General features: G+C 50.5%; 1 protein-coding gene across 1 annotated transcript in view; it reads right to left on the reverse strand.

Moving 5' to 3' along the window:
• Positions 1-1,776, reverse strand: part of LOC111959076 (actin-binding LIM protein 3) — a 102,703-nt gene that overhangs the window by 15,352 nt on the left and 85,575 nt on the right. Inside the window, exons 6-8 of the mRNA XM_070437416.1 lie at positions 1,657-1,773; positions 1,421-1,448; positions 774-861 (exon numbers count right to left, since the gene is read on the reverse strand). Coding sequence (XP_070293517.1) covers positions 774-861; positions 1,421-1,448; positions 1,657-1,773 — 233 coding nt within the window. The remainder of the gene's footprint in view (positions 1-773; positions 862-1,420; positions 1,449-1,656; positions 1,774-1,776) is intronic.

Here is a 1,776-nt window from a genome sequence, read left to right on the forward strand (position 1 = left end):
GTTGATGATGTGGAGTAGCATGTTGATGATGTGGAGTAGCATGTTAATGATGTGGAGTAGCATGTTGATGATGTGGAGTAGCATGTTGATGATGTAGAGTAGAATGGTTTAGCATTGTCTGACCCCTGGAAGTGTCCCTGCCGCTGTGTTCCTATGCCCTACATAGTGCACTACTTTTGACCATAGAGCTCTGGTCAAAGTAGTGCACTATATAGGGATTAGGGTGCCATAGAGCTCTGGTCAAAGTAGTGCACTATATAGGGATTAGGGTGCCATTTGATGGAGCTGATCGGTGATGAGAAGCCAGCAGACCACTTCTTCACAGTGAGCTATATTGAGTGGCCATCAGAGGCACTGTAGAATAGACAGTCAATAATGTACAGTTTAGCTGTGATCGATAATGGTGGGAGACTGTTTATAGAACTGCCATAATTCAAAGTAATGACAGGCCAAGGCCCTGCTGAGCAGTAGTCTGAACCTCCCTCTGAGGAGTCTGTCCTGGTCATCCAATACTGACTTCTGGAAGTACATGGTGGTTGGGCATCCCCACTGCTAATTCATTCGCGATCAATCGCATTGGACCAATGTCACCAAGAGCAAATTACCACCGTATGACTGCATAAGTGACTGGGACTCACCATCGAAGTGCATTGTAGGTCAAAGTAAATGATACAATACATCGAAAATATAATTATTAAAATACTTATATAGTTATTATATGAATAATTATATAATGATGGTGTTATCATCAACAGGAAGAGAGCCTTACTCACCTGTCAGGTACATCTCCTCTCCTTCTGTAAACATCATCTGACAGCGGGCACAACGGGCACAGGTGGGGTGGTAGTGCTTTCCCCCTGCCTGAGAGTCAGAGAGGAGAGAAGAGAGAGAGAGAGAGAGAGGTAAGAGGGTGGGGGAGAGAGGGAGGTATGAGGGTGTCACTGATGAGCAGATGCAGAGGTCGAGCGGTAGTTCCAACTGTGGACCACTTTCCGTCATTGTCGTGGTGATGGCGGATTGAGTGATGCATAGGTTATGTTATGTTATTGGAGTACGTGCTGAGCCGTCTATAACGACGAATGCAGGTCGTGTGGCGGATTCGCCTTAACCTAACTCAAGACGTAATGCGTGTCTGGGGATTCGGTAGCGTCGCAGTGGGCAGATGCATGTTGGTGTCGGTTAGCGACTCGCCGGCGTTATTGCACGCGAAGACGTATAATGAAGATGGGCTTTAGATGGCTGGATTTTGTCGCGATGTCTTAGGGTATGTGCGTGGGTACCAGTAGGGATGGCCTGGTTTCCGGGGCGTTTCTGTATGTCGTATCGAGTCGCGTGCATTCAGAGAGTGTGTGAGTCCATTGGGTCGACGGATGGGCTCAACGTACCGGAGGGCCGTGTGGCGCTGAGGTTGTTAGTTTACCCGGGTTTGGAGCCCCGCGCTGGAAGGGCTGCGGGATGGATTGCGTTGGAGGGTGGCGGAGGTGAGGCTAGGTGCTGAGGCGATCTATCTGAGGTGGATGTAGGATCGCGGCTGGGCGTATAGCTTGGTCAGCTACTCGTGTCAGCAGGGTGGACTTAGATGGTGTGATGTGCTCGCGTGGTTACGTTACGGAGGGCGCGGAGGTGCTGTGATGTTTGGATTGTATGGAGGCTTACGCTATCGGTGGCTCTGGAGGCTCGGTGTCGGTGCGACCGTCGCGGTGGCAGGCTAGTGGGTTGTGATTAGAGCGTCGAGCTCTTGCAGACATGTGCGGGGGCGTGCCGAGGTGTGATCTG

This window comes from Salvelinus sp. IW2-2015, linkage group LG35 (genome assembly GCF_002910315.2).
Source record: "Salvelinus sp. IW2-2015 linkage group LG35, ASM291031v2, whole genome shotgun sequence".
Classification (NCBI taxonomy): domain Eukaryota; kingdom Metazoa; phylum Chordata; class Actinopteri; order Salmoniformes; family Salmonidae; genus Salvelinus; species Salvelinus sp. IW2-2015.